At 38.5% G+C, this 16,089-nt stretch overlaps 1 protein-coding gene across 2 annotated transcripts in view; it reads right to left on the reverse strand.

Moving 5' to 3' along the window:
• THOC1 (THO complex subunit 1) overlaps positions 1 to 15,886 on the reverse strand; it is a 52,496-nt gene extending 36,610 nt beyond the window's left edge. For both annotated transcript variants that reach the window (XR_012427276.1, XM_005587073.4), the window contains exons 1-9: positions 15,805 to 15,886; positions 13,316 to 13,389; positions 13,162 to 13,222; positions 11,600 to 11,666; positions 8,065 to 8,183; positions 7,567 to 7,615; positions 7,061 to 7,156; positions 4,138 to 4,220; positions 2,423 to 2,496 (exon numbers count right to left, since the gene is read on the reverse strand). Coding sequence is in view for 1 of the 2 variants with exons in the window: in XM_005587073.4 (XP_005587130.1) it covers positions 2,423 to 2,496; positions 4,138 to 4,220; positions 7,061 to 7,156; positions 7,567 to 7,615; positions 8,065 to 8,183; positions 11,600 to 11,666; positions 13,162 to 13,222; positions 13,316 to 13,389; positions 15,805 to 15,858 (677 nt within the window). In the remaining variant the exon portion in view is untranslated. The remainder of the gene's footprint in view (positions 1 to 2,422; positions 2,497 to 4,137; positions 4,221 to 7,060; positions 7,157 to 7,566; positions 7,616 to 8,064; positions 8,184 to 11,599; positions 11,667 to 13,161; positions 13,223 to 13,315; positions 13,390 to 15,804) is intronic.
• Positions 15,887 to 16,089: the final 203 nt, after the last annotated feature.

A 16,089-nucleotide genomic window follows, 5' to 3' on the forward strand; every position in this document is an offset into this window, starting at 1 on the left:
CTACCTGTAAAGGCTTTTGATCTCTTCCCTTTTATCTTTAATTGGCTTGGTGGGTATCTGAGGCGTCTCACAGAATAAATTTTGAAGTTGTGTTAAATATTACTGTTAGGCAGTTTTTATAGTTGAGGCATTAATATATTTTTTAAAACTTAAAGTCCCCTCTCCTAGATGCTGTCCCTTGCTCTTTTCCTTCACAGCTGAATAAAATTCTTCAAAGAGTTGTCTATACTCCATGTCACCACTTCATTACCTTCCCATTCACTCTTCAGCCCACTTGCAATTTGCCTTCCACCTTCACCACTCTACAGAAACTTCTGAATTTTCTGTTTATCCACACAAAGCAAATGTAACCATTTATTGTATTTGCAAATAATAACAAATCAGAGACCCAGTTACTATGTAAAATAGAATGTCTTGTAACTATTTTAACCAAAATACTCTGGAAAATTTGATAAAGTTTTTAAAATGCTGAGCTATTTTATAGGATGTTACACATTGAAATTTCTTAACAAAATGTTTACTGGTGTATTTCAGCCAAATCTGAATGGACTTCATATTGTAGGTACATGGGTAACGTGCTCCGTTTTGTAAATTACAGTGCCTAAGACCATCTGCTGTTTACAAAGTAATTCCTCATATATTTTCTCCCTCTATTCAACATAAGTGACTGTGACAGAGACAGGCAGCTGAGTGTTAAGTCTTATTTAAGGGATTTACAAACATAACCAATAGGGATGAACTGTCTATACAGTCTTAGGCAAAATCTAATTAGACAAAACTGCATTGGTCGGTGTCTTTGGGGCCATTTACACTTCAGGTGACTCATTATCTTGTAGCCTACTAACTTGCCCCAGAGCCCTGATGTTGCTCAGGCCAGACCCTAAAGCCTATTCCATCCATGCCTAATGAATAAATATGTCTCTAAAAAAAAAATAACGATAACAAATAATAGCTACTAGACACTGAATAGACAATATTCTAAGTGCTTTACACTTACCACTACATATAAACAATTAGTGCCTTAATAGACTATTTCTGATCATCGTCTTATTTAATCCTCTTAACTGTAGAGTGTAGGTGGCACTACTACATTTTAAAGATGTTGAAACATGACTAGGAAGTATTGGAGTTAAGCTTGGAGCCACACCACTTCTAATGTTTCTTCTGGAGATGTGTTTGAATTTGAAATCTGGGATGCCAGAAACACAGGGCAGATACAGGAATCCCATCTTGATCTTCTAAACAGTAATGGAAATTCTTTCAATTATAACTAATGACTCTCATCATCTCAGACACCTGGAAGAGTGCCAGTGAAGGAAAATTTTCCTTAATACCTTCTCTTTTCTCTTGCTTATTGCTTCTAAGCCAACGCTAGGAAGAAATTATGGCAGGTCTTCAAATAATGATGTTTCCTTCAATATTGTTTTATTGTAACGTTGATGAGGGGAAAAAAATGGATTCCTGGCTGGGGCCATGGTCTATGTGAAGTTTGTAAATTCTCCCTATGTCTCTGTGGGTTTTCTCTAGGTAGTCAGATTCCCTCCTCCATTCCAAAGAGGTGTACATGAAAATAACTGGCATGTCTAAATGGTTCCAGGATGAGTGAGTGTGGGTGTGTGGGTATACACACCATGAGCGGATGGCGTCCTGTACAGGGTTGGTTCCCGCCCTGCGCTCTGAGTTGCTGTGACAGGCTCTGGCCACCCGCAACCTTAAACTGGAATAACTAGGCAAATAATTATCTTACTTGTTTTTATTAATCTTTCTCAAATGCATGTATAGCTCACATTTATTCAATGTTTAATAACAGAAGCATTTTCATCTTTATCTAGGAGATTGGTGATTGTTTTTGTGACTAGAAATAGGCCATAGGAACCTAACTTTTGTTTATTAGCCTATGGGAAAATTGGTTTCATTATACATCGTTTCACTTAATGTTGCAGTTTCTAGAACCTATCTATGCCACTGAGGATTGCTTCTGGAAAGAAAGCACAGGGCTATAGAGGAGGAGATAAGAAACAGTTTTAAGAGCAAGGGGAGAGAAGGTGGAAAGGTTTCTTAACCTGCCTATTTCATTCAAAGTTGGCCCAATACACACAGGCACTGGGTCCACAAGTTTAATAGAAGGGATTAAGGGGAGGAGCTCCCACGGCTGCCTGTGGTTGGCTTTTCAAATGCTGGGATGATGCATAGGGTAGGCTATATAAACAATGAACTGTCTGTACTTAACATAGAAACCAGCGGATAAAGCCCGTTAGTGATTTAGGATTTATTATTTTAAGTAATATGCATGAAAATTACAAATGAAAGAAATTTCTTATAATTTCTTTCCTCCTTGCCTATATCTTCACCCCAGAGAGGATACTCAATAAATTAAGAGATTACCTCTGTAAGTCAAAAAGCTTAAGCTCTGAAAACTCACCACGTTGTTGGAGCTTCCTCATCTCCCATTTCACCTTCTTCTACATCCATTCCTTCTTCTCTATCTTCAGTGTGCTACATTGAAAAAAAATGTATAGCCTGTCATGAAGCAGTCATCAGACAGGAGATAAATACTAGAATAATAGGTCAGCTACACATTCCTAGGCAACCCCCAGTTAGAGAAGTCTAGTCACTAACTATCTAGACCTATAGTTAATCTGTAAGGCAATCAGAATTTTACCTGACGGACAGAAGAACTCAAGAGCAGTATGACAATGATATAACACAATCATGAAGACAGTAGAAAGTTTCAAATTTGCATTTCTAAACATAATCAATAGATTCCCTCTGGGAATAAAGGCCTAAATGTTTTGGAAACGCACAAAGACAGTTCAACAATAAAATGAGCAAATAGCATGAATAGGTAATTCACAGAAGAAAAATAAATCCCAATCAACATATAAGAAGTTCCTTAACACCAATAATGATCAACAAAATGTAATTAAAACTAAGAAGACTTATTTTTCAAATATATACATCAATTAAGCCAATATTTTTAAAAAATTGATAATTCACACTGTTGGGGTGAGGCTGTGGGGAAAAAGGGAAGGCATTCTCCATGTGCCACTGGTGGCTGTATAAATTGGTATAACCTCTTCGAGAAGTAACCAGGAAATAGCTATTGAAATATGAAATATGCATATATTTTAACCCAGTAATTTTACTTACTGGAATTTATCCTAAAAAGACAATTGCATAATTGATGTAGATGATGCAGACTGATGCAATATTATACACTACCTGGACACTAACTTTTTTTTTCACTATCAGACATAATCTAAATGCCCACAGGCAGAGAAATGTGATATATCCACTCTGATATATCCATTTACCAAGGGCCATTTAAAAATGAAGATAAATCTAAATCTTAAAGGAAGAAAGTGAATTTCAGAATAGTATGAATGACCTCATTTTGGAGAAAAACAACATGTTTGTACATATACCCAAAAAGTCCTGGTATGGTGAGACACAGAATGCTATGAGTGGTTACAGAAATAATAAAAATTTATAGAAAAAATACATATTCTGCAAAAAATAACCCAACGTTTAAAACAGAAAGTACATCTATTCTATAATCTACCTTATGATTAACACTATCAAAACAGAAAGTACAGCTACTTCGTTAATCCACTTTAATAGAAAGCTATGCCACAATCTACCATAGTCTACCTTGGATTACAGAATAACTGTACAGTCTATTTTAAACACTGCTTGAATTTTTTACATACAAAACATTATTTCTGTAAGTTGGAAATAAAGTCAAAAGTTTTTAAATTTTTGATGACTTATAGGCTCGTTTATATGATTTTTTTTTTTTTTTTTTTTTTTTTTTTGAGGCAGGGCCTCCCTCTGCCACCCAGGCTGGAGTATAGTGGCATGATCAAGGCTCACTGCAGCTTGACCTCCCTGGGCTCAGGTGATTCTCCCACCTCAGCCTCTCAGGTATGCTCTGCTAATTGTACTTCTTTTGTAGAAATGGGGATTTGCCATGTTGCCCAGGCTGGTCTTGAACTCTTATGCTCAAGTGATCTGCCCATCTCAGCCTCCCAAAGTGCTGGGATTACAAGTGTGAGCCACTGTGCCTGGCCCCACATAAGTTATCTTAATAACAAACCTGCAAATACGTTATCTGAGAAGGTTTCAAATCAGCCTCACCTTCTGACCCAGGGTGCTTTCCTGCTCATTGGTATTGAAAACAGTGACATTTTCCAGATTAAACTGACTCTGTAAGTTAAGACCTAGTAAAAAAAAAAACCAAAGAAGATTCAAAGCAAGTCCAGTGACACCTAAACTTACGTACGAATGTAACTTGTGTCATAATCAAAACTACAAAATGCTAAATCCATAATTAAAGAGCAGTCAAAATGAACACACTTGATTTTCAAATCCTTTCAAAACTTCATTTCTTAAAAGTACCTTTGGAGTATGGGCATACCTTGTTTTGTTGCTCTTCACAGTTTCTTGTTTTTTAAATAAATTGAATGGCAACCCTGTACCATGCAAGTCTATCAGCACCATTTTTCCAACAGCATATGCTCACTTCCTCTGTCACATTTTGGTAATTCTCACAATATTTCAAACTTTTTCATTATTATCATATCTGTTACGATGATCTGTGATCAGTGATCTTTGAGGTTAGCATTGTCATTGTTTTTTGCCACAGATTTGTTTTTTGCCACAAACTGCACCCATCTAAGACAGTAAACTTTTTTCCTTCTTTTTTGGACAGCGACTCACTCCTGTCACCCAGGCTGCAGTGCAGTGGCATGATCATGGCTCACTGCAGGCTCAGCTTCCCAAGCTCAGATGATCCTCCCACTTCAGCCTCCAGAGTAGCTGGGACTACAGGCAAGCACCACCATGCTTGGCTAAATTTTTTCGTATTTTTAGTAGAGATGGGTTTTCGCCATGTTGCCCAAGCTGGTAAGACGGCAAATTTAATCAATAAATGCTGTGTGTGTTCTGACTGCTTCACTGACCAACTGTTCCCATGACTCTCTCTCTCCCCTTGGGTCTCCTTATTCCCTGAGACAAGACAATATTGAATTTAGGCCAACTAAGAATCCTACAATGGACTCTAAGTGTCAAGTAAAGGGAAGAGTCTCACATCTCTCACTTTAAATAAAAACCTAGAAATGATTAAGCTTAGTAATTAAAGCATATCAAAAGCCAAGACAGGCTGAAATTTCTCTTGTGCTTAACAGCCAAGTTGTGAATGCAAAGATAAAGTTCTTGAGGGAAGTTAAAAGTGCTACTCCAGTGAACATATGAATGATAAGAAATCAAAACAGCCTTACTGCTGATACAGAGAAAGGCTAAGTGGTCTGGATAGACAAGCAAACTAGACAGAGAAAAGCTTTAACTCTCTTCAATTCTGTGAAGGCTGAGAGGTGAGGACCACAGAAGAAAAGTATGAAGCTAGCAGAAATTGGTTTAAGAGGTTTAAAGAAAAAAGCCCTCTCTGTAACATAACAGTACAAGGTGAAGCAGCAACTACCAATGGAGAAGCTGCAGTAAGTTATCAGAAGATCTAGCTAAGAACATTGATGAAGGCGTCTACACTTAACAGATTTTTCAATGCAGATGAAACATTCTGATATTGGAAGATGCCGTCCAGGACTTTCATAGCTAGAGAGAAGTCACTGCCTGCCTTCAAGGAACAGGCTGACTTTCTTGTTAAGGGCTAACGCAGCTGGTGACTTTAAGTTGAAGCCAATGTTCATTTACCATTCTGAAAATCCTGGGGCTCCTGAGAATTATGCTAAATCTACTCTGCCTTGGGCTCCATCCATAAAGACAAACCCTGATGACAGCACATCTGTTTATAGCATGGTTTACTGAACATTTTAAGGCCACTGTTGAGACTTACTGCTCAGAAAAAAAAAGATCTCCTTTCACAATGTTATTGCTTATTCACAATGCACCTGGTCACCCAAGAGCTTTGATGGAGATGCACAAGGAAATTAATGTTGTTTTCATGCCTGCTAATACATCATCCATTTTGTAGCCAATGAATCAAAGGGTTATTTCAACTTTCAAGTCCTGTTATCTAAGAAATACATTTCATGAGGCTATAGCTACCATAGTGATTTTTTTTTTTCTTTCTTTCCTGAGACGGAGTCTCGCTCTGTCGCCCAGGCTGGAGTGCAGTGGCTGGATCTCAGCTCACTGCAAGCTCCGCCTCCCGGGTTTACGCCATTCTCCTGCCTCAGCCTCCCAAGTAGCTGGGACTACAGGCGCCCGCCACCTCGCCTGGCTAGTTTTTTTATTTTTTAGTAGAGACAGGGTTTCACCGGGTTAGCCAGGATGGTCTCGATCTCCTGACCTCATGATCTACATTTGAGAAGATGTGCTCATTGCTACTGGAGTATCACTACTTCTGCGGCCCTCTCAGAGACCAGAGCTAGGAAAGACATATGTGTATACTAACCATACTCAGGCACTACTGTAAGCTCTTCACGTGTTTTAATTCATTTAATCCTCACAACATATAAAATAGGTGGTATATTAGCCCAGCATTAAGAAAAAGAGAACTGAAGCAATGAGATATTAAAATCTCGCATATCTGAACCGACTGGGGAGGGGGAAGGCTCTGGAGAATAAGCAATGTCCCATTTCAGGAGCTACAGAGTGGTTATACAGTATTTGTTTCATTATTATTTGCTTTATGTACTTTTCTATATAAGCATTATATTTCACAATAAAAATCTGTTAAAAAAGAGAAATGAAAGGAAGTCTATATAGCTAAGTAGTCGTGACTGAGAAAATGGAAACACAAAAATAGGCATACATTACGAAATATAGATGTGACGGTTTACATCTACATGTTTCAGTATGATTCAACTGTACGTTAATAAGCTTTGAACTTAAAAGAATCCATGACTTTGTTTCAAGATTACCTGTATTATATACTAGGACTGCTATAACTATTTATAAGTAAAAGAAAATAAAGTGACAATTTCTATGATGTCTTTCAACTTTTTAGAACCATTTTTCTCATTATCATGACAGATTTTAATCTATTAAAAACTGGAAAAGATTTTCCTGCAGAAAACTCTTTTAATGCATAAAAGCTTACCTGATTTCTCAGACAGTGGGAAAAGCCTGGCCAAAAAGAGCTGAATCCGTCCACAGAAGACTGTATTCTGGGATTTAGACAATCTTCTTAGGAGATCTAATGATATATGAAAATGAACGTTACACAGAAAAGATAATTCTATGTTTATTACAACCATACCTAAAAGTTTCTAAACCAGTTTGTCAAGAATATTTTCCTAAAGCAGTAGTTCTTAAAATGGGGGCAGAAACCACTGCCACAAAAAAGTACTAGAAATTAGGAACAAAACAAGTTCAACATGACATGAAAAAGACAAACTTTACTACATGTTTCTGACTTTCATTAAGTTTATGCCCAGAACAAAAACAGCTTAAAGTGAATGAGTTCTAATAAATCAGATTGTTAGTTAAAAATACAAACACCTAATCTATTTTTAAAATGTTATCACTGGTATTTAATTCAACCACATGTTTTTCTGGGCATATTTACATTTTAAAAAGCTATCATTTAATCACTCAATTACTTACCATTGCACATACGTAGTAAGTAATTTTTCCCAGCAGAATAGAATGTATTCTGAAATTAAGATGCAAATTATCACTCTTCTTCTGAACTTGTTACACATTCTTCAATAAGTTGCAGGAAGTAAAATATTAAAGAACACTAACATGCACTGAGAATCTACTATGCCACTTACACTTTTTTAAAGTAAATAACATTTTCAATGAAATGAAAATATTTTCAGATATAAGATAAGAAAACATGACACTGTTTTTAACATGTGAAAGTGTGAATTTTCAAGTTAGTTTTTATTACTCAAATTAAATCAAATTTTGTATTTCAAGTTTTTCTCCACACATGGTTTTTACTTGGCTCTCCCAAGAGAGCAGTATATAATTTTTTCATAGGCACAAACTTGTTGGCGATCAGCAATACTACAAATAATTTCTTTTTTTAAATCTACCCTCAGAACTCTGAATCTACAGAAATACAAAGTTAGCAGGAAAAGAAACTAAGGCACTTACTGATTTCCAAGTAGCAACATTTTTTTCCACAAAAGTGAATATTGTGTCACACTGATCCAAAGGAAGACAATCCAAAACATCTCCCAACAATACAAAAGGTGTAGATGCGGTACAAATACCTTCAAGTGGAGCACAAGCCAGTTTAAAAGTTTAAAAAAACATTAGAGTAAAACAGCCTATGAAAAATAATACTGAAGAATATCTTAAAAGGTACACTTTGTTACTCATAACAAAGTTTTAAAAGGACAAGAAGTGGAAGCAGCCTACAAGTCCCCAAACAGGACATATTTAAGTAATTTTTGATATGTGCACTCAGTAATGATGACAATAATTCTTGACAAGATCTAGAGCATTTACTATATGTCAGGCACACTAAGTACTTTACATATACTAACACATTTAATCCTTATAACCCTATGAAGTAGAGCATATCATTATTTGCATTTTATAGAATGGGAAAATTGAGACACAGAGAGGTTAAATAACTTGCCCAAGATCACAGAGCCAGTAAGTGGCAGAGCTGGGATACGAACCCAGGCAGTCTGGCTCCACAGTCTGTTTTCTTCACCACTAAGCTATTCAAAAGAATATAATGCAGCCAATTAAAAACGATGGTTATAACGACTATAATAACTTGGAAAAATGCTTAGGATATAATGCTAAGTGAAAAAGGCAGGATTCAAAATTGTATGTACATATGATTATGACAATAAAAAAATTCTTAAAAGACTATAGAAACTAAAACCATTATACCAGATGAATGGTTTTTAAAAGTAGAGGAATTATGAGTACTGTTTTCCCTTTTTCTCATTTCCAAATGTTTTGTAGTGTTGCTAAATTGTCTTTGTGATTTGAAAAGATTATCTTCAAAAAATAACAAGGTTTGATATTAACTATGATTTAACATTTAAAATAACAGTATTGTTTCAGGGGAAAGAATGGAAAAGTAGAAAGTTACTGTTTAAAGAACAACAAAATTAAGATATTCTTAAGAAAAGGTCTATTTAGTCTATTCAGACTACCTAGAAATACTTTTATATCCCTACTCATCCTTCCTTCTATTTTAAGGCAATGGGTACTTACTAACACTCATAAATGTTTAAGAAAAGTAGTTACTTAGGCATGGTATATGGGGAAAAATATCTAGGGTGATCTAAGTCCAAAACAGTGCATTAATACACTATATCTAGAAAAAGGAAGAAATCTTTCCAGCTGTACTCTGCACTAGTAAGATCATATCTGGAATGTGATGTGAGGGATATTGTCGAAAAGCAGTGGTGGAATAAAACAGCAGATTTCAACTCAATACAAGGGAACACACCAATAACCACACTTGTCTAACAGGACTCAAACAGTGAGCTCCACTAATGAGCATGATTCAGCAGAGGCTGAATGACCACCCATCAGGGATGTTACAGCAGGGAAGCGGTCTAGGCCAGAGATGAGACGGGACTAGGTGACCTCGAAAGTCCCGAACAATACTTAGATTCAATATTATATACCCTGCACATCCAAGAGATTTGAGAAGCATACTCTCTGCCCTTAGCTGCAGTACAGCCTGGAATAAGTTAACTCACATTAAATAATTAGAGAACTTTTTCTAGATTCTACTACCAAAATTCTGAGTCAGTAGAACTAAGCAAGGTTTGGGAATCTCATCTAAAAATAGATTCACTGGTGGTTCTGATGAGCCAGCAAGTCTGGGAACCACTGGGTTACAGTGTGATTCCCCCAAGAGCTTTCACAACCTGTGTCCCAGCTTCCACACCAATCTCTCTCTACCCTTACCTGGGCCACAGACATCCCTCCCTAGTTCCCACTCCGCAGCTCCCAAACACCATGACATGTTCATCCTTCCATGGTTTTGTTTACAATGTTGTTTTCTGTGTAAATACTCTTCCTCCTTTTTACCACATGGTAAATTTCAACTCCATCTTTCTAAGCATAGAGTGAATGTCTGCTCATCTAAATAACTCTGGTATCTTGAAGCAGGCTACTTCATCTATGCTTTTGAAACACACTCTACATAAATACACTGTAGCATTTGGCACATCCTAACCAGTGACCTTTGAATGTAGACTATGAGCTTTTTAAGGTTAGGCATTTTCATACGCTTTAACCAGTAGTGTCTCACACCAAACAGAAGCTCAATAAATATCGGCCAAATTGAATTTAACAAAATATATTTATGGATAATTTAAAAACATGTCACATAAGCAAACAATTATAATCTGTCTCAAAAACAAAAATTCTCCCTAAAATAAAAATGCATTTATACCTTTACAGTTTAAGCTCTTAAGTCCTTATCCTTCTCAAAAGTTCCAAGTATAGACTAGACTTTGTACAACTTCTTCATTAAAAACATCACCAGCTGTACAAGAGTAATGTATAAAGTTAATCAATGAACTAAGGACACACTGAAAATTGACAGAAACTAGACAGGAACATTACATTGTGGAACTTATCTAACAATGCCTAATGAATGAATGAATGATTAGGCAACTTGTATAAAAGTTTAACAACGTGAATTTATGAACTTAAGTTCACAAAATAGTTTGCCCCTATACTGGGAGGTGTGTGCCAGTTTTTAATAGAAGCATCAAAATAACACATAATGTGAATAATGCTTTACAGATTAAAAAGGAGTTTTCATATACATTATTTGAATTAATCAAATGAGTATTTTAACCAAATGGTTAAAGAAGAATGCTGATAAATTAATTTTTAATTTCTTCTTTCTGCAAGTATTTAATGAGCTCCCATTATGTGTCAGGCACTGTGTACTATGTGCACTGTTTACCCAGTCTTCTAAAGCTATCGCATACAGCCATTTTAACAGGCCCCTGCCCAGTTTTCCTGCCAGCAGTCACTTCAAATGGAATCATTCATCTGCAGCTGCTCTTTAGTATGGCACCTAATGCCCTTTATAAATGGACCTAACCAGCTTCTTTCCTCATCATTCTCATTGTCCTCTCCTCCTCCTGCTCTACACAATTATCTAGCTACTCCCTTCTTAGTATGTCTGACAAATTCTTCATACTTCACATTCTAGTTCTCATGTTCTTTTCTAAAATCTCTCCTGATTCCTTTAGACTGAAGTTTAGAGAGACATGTTGGCTCTATTCCCTCTAACTACACTTCATTCCCACTTCGACCATAGTACTCACACCAAAGTAAGGTATGCATACACCTGTTTCTTCCATTAGCTCCACATAAGCAGGGGAATATGTTTTATTCACCACTGAATCTCCAGGTCCTAGCTCAGTACCAGGCACATAGTAGATGCTCAATAAAGATTTACTGAATGAACAAAACAACTGGAGGACAAAGCAAGTGCCAAAATGTGCACTGCATAATAGAGATGAGAAATAAGAGTGAACTAATTCAATTGGGACTTCTTGGCAAAGCTGGGAGTCAGGTAGAACTTGAAGAATAAACAAAATCAGATGTGGAGAAGTATGGGGAGAAGACGTTTTAAATAAAGCATGTCATGTCCAAGACTACTTTAAACAAAACAAAACAGAACCATACTTACCTTCAGTTACTCCCCCAATAGCAAGAGAAATAATAGCTAAAACGTTTTCACATGATGAATGATTTATCTACCAACAGAGGAGAAACAATTTAATTTAGGGGCAAGAGTTCAGACTAAACTTGGTAACAGTAAACACATGTACTCTGATATTATATTGACTATCACAAATACGGAATACTACATTTCTTATAGAAAATATCTTCTAATATGAAGTTACAAAAATTTAACAGTAACATATAGAATCAGTAGTTGTAGAAGTATGTCAAGTAACAGGTAGGTGACTCATTCAAAATCCAATGGTCTCAGGAAAATGGTTATATTGGTAAGATGAAGGCTATAAGCTAATCAAGGACAGAAGTGCTGAAGCCATAACTCAGCCGGTAGCACAGGGCAAAGGCAGGGCTAGGGGAATTAACTACTAATACACCCATGTGTCTGAGGGGTGGTTTTAATAGAAGGAAGGCAGTGCTTAGGTTTTATAAAATTATAATAACCAGCATTTACTGAGCGTTCATTAAGTGCTGTTTCATATACAATAACACTGAAAGAACGGTATTTCCCCTCTTTCAAAAGAAACTGAAGCACAGAAAAGGAAAATAACTTGCCCAATGCCTTTCAATGGAAGTAAAGGAAAGAATCATTTTTGAATCAGAATTGTCTGAGAGAAAGGGACACTGTATTATGGCCAATAGAAGGGAATATAGCTTTTGGGGACTCAACCTTTGCTTGACCAAGAATAAACTGTTGAAACTTTTCCTCTCATAAGGTGCCCCATTATTGGCAAATAAATTCAGATTTTTCATGGTTAGACTTCTCTCGTGAAGTTGGAGAGCCCTTATTTACATAAGTTTACTGATGAGGAGGATGCCAGAGGAAAATGAAGGAATGGAATCCCAGCTCCTAAGCTAAATATTCTTGGACTAGACCTTTCATGCCACTACAGGATGTGTCACTGTTTACATGGGAAAGTGAGAGAGCCCACCTTCACCTCTAGTTCTTCCTAAGACCGCATGTCAATTTTTCTTATCTCAGTTGGACAGGGCTCTTGTCATTTATTAAACCAAACCCTGAGAATGTACCTGTGCTATCAAAATCCTTACAGAACTCGTATACTGTCAAGTCAACTTTTACAAAGCAGAAAGCTTACTCTAAAAAAAGATGTTTAAATATCCATTCTAAGAAAAAAAGCGGCCGGGCGCGGTGGCTCAAGCCTGTAATCCCAGCACTTTGGGAGGCCGAGACGGGCGGATCACGAGGTCAGGAGATCGAGACCATCCTGGCTAACACGGTGAAACCCCGTCTCTACTAAAAAATACAAAAAAACTAGCCAGGCGCGGTGGCGGGCGCCTGTAGTCCCAACTACTCGGGAGGCTGAGGCAGGAGAATGGCGTGAACCCGGGAGGCGGAGCTTGCAGTGAGCTGAGATCCGGCCACTGCACTCCAGCCTGGGCGGCAGAGCGAGACTCCGTCTCAAAAAAAAAAAAAAAGAAAAAAAGCAATTTTTAAATAACATCGTTTATTAATTTTTCAGCAAAATTTTAACAATGGAAAAACATACTTACAATTTCTTCTTCTAGAACACCTCTGAAAGCTTGGTCAAGGGTACATTTTTTTTCATTTTCACTATTAAAAACAAAAGACATCCTCATTTTTCAAACAGCTCAGAGTATGTATAAAGATTCAGGCAAGTAGTTTTCATAGATATCAATGCCTTACCTGCCAGGTACCTGGCTGAAGGTACTTAACAATGGCTTGATGTTTTTGTTGTTCAAGGCCTCTCTGGTAGACTTCTAAAAAAATTAAAATGGCAAATACTTGTAAAGATTCTGCTTATTATTTGCTGAAAAATATATCATTCATTGATAGTGTATCTTTCTAACTAAAAAAAGCTTATACCTGGGAAAAATTACCTATCAGTCATTCTCTCAGTAATCCTTATTCCAACGCTACTTAATGATATGGATACTCATCACTTTAAATTTGGCAAGAGCTTCCTTGCTGGGCTTTTTCATTCTAGGTTTTCCCTCCTACTATCTCTTTAAATATCATATTCATGACACTATTGTGTTAAAAAAAAAAAAATCTCTAAATGGCTCCTTATTTGCACGTTTTAGTTTTGAAGCTTCATAGCTTCCTCAAGGTCCTTGATAATGTTATCCCACTCAATTTACCCAACCTTAATTCCCAATACTCCCTAACACATACTTTGCACTAAAATCTAGTCATTCTTCATCATTTTCTATCAAACTCATTCTAGTGTATTCACACATTCATGTTGCTCTTCCTACCTGCTCATCCAAATTCTACCCATTCTTCCACACCCAGGTCAAGTCTTGCCTCCTCTAGGAATCTTGTTCAGTCCCCGATATGCAGCACTCAATAAAACCATGCTGACAATCTGCAGATTGTCTTAAAGGAATCATAACTTAAAGACAAAAATACTGCAAAAGGCATTCATTCTATGAACACTCACATACACTTAGAAAGTCATCTTATTACCTCACAGGAATTACATTTATCCAAAACGTGTCCATTCCTTGCTCTGCCACTAACAGGCTGAGTAATTTGGGGCCTGTCCCTTTATCTCTTTGTGCTTCATTTTCATCACCAGTTAAATAAGAGGGTTGTTGTAGATTTTTACTACCAGCAGCAGCTGTAGTGGCATCATCTAGGAAGCTGGTAGAAATGCAGAATCTCAGGCAGACTTACTGAGCCAGAATCTGCATTTCACAAGAAGCTTGAGAAACACTGAACTAGATGATCTCCAATTTAATGGTCCTTTTCAGGGCTAGTACGAATTTTTTTGTTTGTTTTTTTGAGATGGAGTCTCCCTCTGTTGCCCAGGTATTGTGCACTGGCATGATCTTGGCTCACTGCAACCTCCGCTGTCTGGGTTCAAGCGATTCTCCGGCCTCAGCCTCCCAAGTAGATGGGATTACAGGCGCCCACCACCACGCCTGGCTAATTTTTGTACTTTTAGTAGAGACAGGGTTTCGCCATGTTGCCCAGGCTGACCTTGAACTCCTGACCTCAGGTGATCTGCCCGCCTCCGCCTCCCAAAGTACTGGATTTACAGGCGTGAGCCACCGCGCCCGGCCGCTAATATGATCTTGGATAGTCCTAACAGTTACTCTTACCAGGCTTTCAAAGCACCAGAGATTGCAGCAAAATGCACACAAGGAAAACGATTATGATGACATACACAAAATATAATCCATTAAAAAAAGTGTGTGTGTATATACATATATATATACACACACATAAACAAGAAAACTACTACTTACTACAAAGGATGAATTTTTCTTTCACAGAATTTTCATCCTGGCATCCCTATAACTACCTAACCACAGCTGAATACCTGAGTAGTCGAATGCCTTGAAATGTTGGTGCAAATGCTAGAGACTAATAGAGTCAGGTAACTTAAAAGTGTTCTTCATACTTACGTTGCCGTGACGAGCAACATAAAAAGAATAGAGTGTCTAAAGTCAGAAAAACGAGTGAAGTCACAAGTTTTTTGGGGATGTCAGCTTCTATCTCATGTACCAGGAATAATCAACGTAGCCTGCTTCACAGTGTTACTCTAATAGTTAAATGAGAAAGTGCGCTGTCAAGGGTTTACCAAATGCTCAAAACCACCCTTCCACATTGAGCAAGAATAAAATAGCATCTAGTTACCCTTCCCAAGGTGCTCTATCTGCGTTTTCCCGCTTAGGATCTCCTCATTGATCTCTTAGGAGGAGACACGGTGGGTTAAAGGGTGGTGAAGAGACGGCGGGAACAAGCACTTGGCAGCTCGGAAGGCTGGGGCGGGAGCCAGGTCTTTGGACTGAAACCACTCCCACCCTCCCCCTTCAGCAGCTCCCCTTCCCCTTCTCGAGACACCTGCCCCACTAAACGAGCTGAGGGGATAGACCCGACCAGAAGTAGTCTGCAGGTGGGCACTCCAAGCGGGGAGCCGACGCGCCCAGCACGCGGAGTCCGGGGACCCGCTGGCGGGTGGGCGGAGGCTGACAGCCCAGCCCGCAAAGAAGAGGCGGGTAGCGCGTCTTTCCCTACCCCTCAACCTACAACGGGGCCCGGAGCGGACGCTGAGGCGGGCACACCTCTGTCTCGCTTTACCCCAGGGCAAAATTCGAGTAATTTCAGGGAGAAGGGGGCAAAGCATAGCGCCGGGTCAGGCCTGCACCCTCCCGCCTACAGCTTACCGTAAACCGCGTCCGCGCTTCGGGCAAACTGAAGAGCGGCGGCGTCGGAGACATCTTCTCGGCTGCGCGTGCCCGCCACTGCGCTGCGGCGCTTGCCGATGACGTCAAGCCGGGAGCAACGAGACTGCCGTCTCTCTGACCCCGGCTAGAGCGGCCTGTGAACACCGGGCGGGCGAGCTGGTAGTGGGGAATTTCCCTGGCGATTGAGTTCGGGTGGGCGTTGGGCGCCTCAGTCAGCCAAACAGCCTAGTCGGGGTTCTTGGGTAGCCCTTGGGGTGAGGGGAC

This window comes from Macaca fascicularis, chromosome 18, assembly GCF_037993035.2.
Source record: "Macaca fascicularis isolate 582-1 chromosome 18, T2T-MFA8v1.1".
NCBI lineage: Eukaryota > Metazoa > Chordata > Mammalia > Primates > Cercopithecidae > Macaca > Macaca fascicularis.